Source organism: Anneissia japonica, unplaced genomic scaffold, assembly GCF_011630105.1.
Source record: "Anneissia japonica isolate Jap-2015-1 unplaced genomic scaffold, ASM1163010v1 scaffold71205_len1927_cov168, whole genome shotgun sequence".
NCBI lineage: Eukaryota > Metazoa > Echinodermata > Crinoidea > Comatulida > Comatulidae > Anneissia > Anneissia japonica.
Window position 1 is genome coordinate 1 of NW_022709526.1, and position 1,927 is coordinate 1,927.

The 1,927-nt window shown below is 35.3% G+C and overlaps 1 protein-coding gene across 1 annotated transcript; it reads right to left on the reverse strand.

Moving 5' to 3' along the window:
- Window positions 1-557: 557 nt before the first annotated feature.
- On the reverse strand, window positions 558-1,874 carry LOC117106741 (secreted acidic protein 1B-like; the record flags this gene model as incomplete). Its single annotated transcript, XM_033248163.1, has 3 exons — window positions 558-786; window positions 1,192-1,238; window positions 1,600-1,874. Coding segments are annotated over 2 exons (282 nt in total), but the record flags the coding sequence as incomplete, so codon positions are not given.
- Between the last annotated feature and the right edge of the window lie 53 nt (window positions 1,875-1,927).

A 1,927-nucleotide genomic window follows, 5' to 3' on the forward strand; every position in this document is an offset into this window, starting at 1 on the left:
CCCTGGCTACGGGCCTGAAATTAATACTTTAATTTTTTTTTTATTGAATTTTGATATATACCTTATTTATTCCAATCGGCACCTGCCTTCTAATAAAAGCCTCCTGGAATAAACACCCCCAGACCCTAATTTTGAATGCACCATCTCCTCACACCCCTCCCCATGACTGTAAACAAATCTAATGGAAGCAACATCATTCTCAACACATTCTATTGAATGTTGTACTCCAGTAAAGCTATACATTTTTTAACCTGGATGAGTTAATAAATTTTCATGATCAAGCAAAAATACATTTTAAAGATAATTATGAGCTGTATTTCCACATTTACAATAAAATCAAGGCGCGTTTATTTGAACCCCTCGAATAAACGCCCCTCAAAAACACTTCTCAACAATACACACCCCAGGGCGTTTATTCGAATAAATACGGTATACGTGTTTTAGTTGTATTTTTTATTTGAATATAATGCATATATAAAGAAGATGCATCTACGTGTGTTTTGAAGTATATATAAAATATAATCCGGTGTAACGGAATGAATACTCAGATACATAAATTATTTAGAAACACAAATATTTATTCGGACGAATACTGTATTCAGACTACTCCTCTTGTAGTCGTGTACGCATAATGTCAAAATGGTGAGATAATTTGACATCCTGAAGCATTTCACATTTGTATATGATATTTTTGTGTTTCAGTCTGTATTCTATATTAGTGTCCTGGCGTTGACCTACGCATGTGCCTTCGTGTTGTCGCTTCTTGTCGAAGGTCCTTTCATGGCGCTGGAAAAAGTAATTTTTGGGAAACAGAAGAACGAATAATAAGCTTCAATTCGATTTTTGATATACAAAGTTGAAAGCAGTCACTTGATTATACACTGTTTAATAATAAGGACCACCATTCATGATGCCGTCACCAAACCTGATTAGGGGATTGTAATCAGATGATTGATGACTGGTGCTGTAAACAATATTGAAGTGTGTCAGCATTTTATTTGTCACCGAAACTTATCACTTAGTTAAAATCGGCTAATTTATTTGAAACATAACGTAAGTAGTTGTTTACCATAATAGTTTAAGAACACCAATAAATAAAGAGAATAATGCTATATTAATTTACTTATATTAAATGACGTAGGCCTACAGAGCATTGGTATATCGTTATATTTCTCAACATTTCGTACTTACGTTCTACTCTTTTCCTACAAGACCTCTTTGCTTACTATGTTCAGCATCTAGGATAATGACAAAGAAAAATGTGATTTTATTCAACGAAAACAACGTTCTTTGATTTTTATTGATATGCACTGCATGTATCTGATTGTATTGTTTAAATGACAACATTAGGTAGACACATATCATGTATGCATGTATGTATGTATTTAGGGGTGTATGTGTGTATATAGGTGTGTGTGTGTGCATGTATGTATGTATGTATGTATGTATGGGTGTATGTGTGTATGTATGTATGTATGTATGTGTCAAATAAAATTAATCTAAATCGGAATCTAAATAGAAGATTCAGTGTACTACAATCACCTTCATCGTATAGTCGTCATCTTCACTGATATCATTATCAACAGCTTATTTACTTACGCTGATGTCGCTGTGACCGTGGTCACCCCTGTGGCCGCCGTCGTCCCCACTGTTGCCATTTTCGCTGTAGTGTCCTCGTAGTCCGCATCATTATTGTCATCGTCATTATCGTTCATGGCTTGGTTATTGTCACCGTGATCGTCACCATTATCCTTATCGTCATCGTCATCATCTTCTTCATAATCTTCTTCTTTATTGTCATCATCACCATCGTCATCATCACCATCATCATTATCACCATCATCACCATCACCATCGTCATCATCGTAATTTTGCTACTCACTCAATGTATCGTGCCTGCGGATTCGGCTGCTCTCTCTTAGATCTA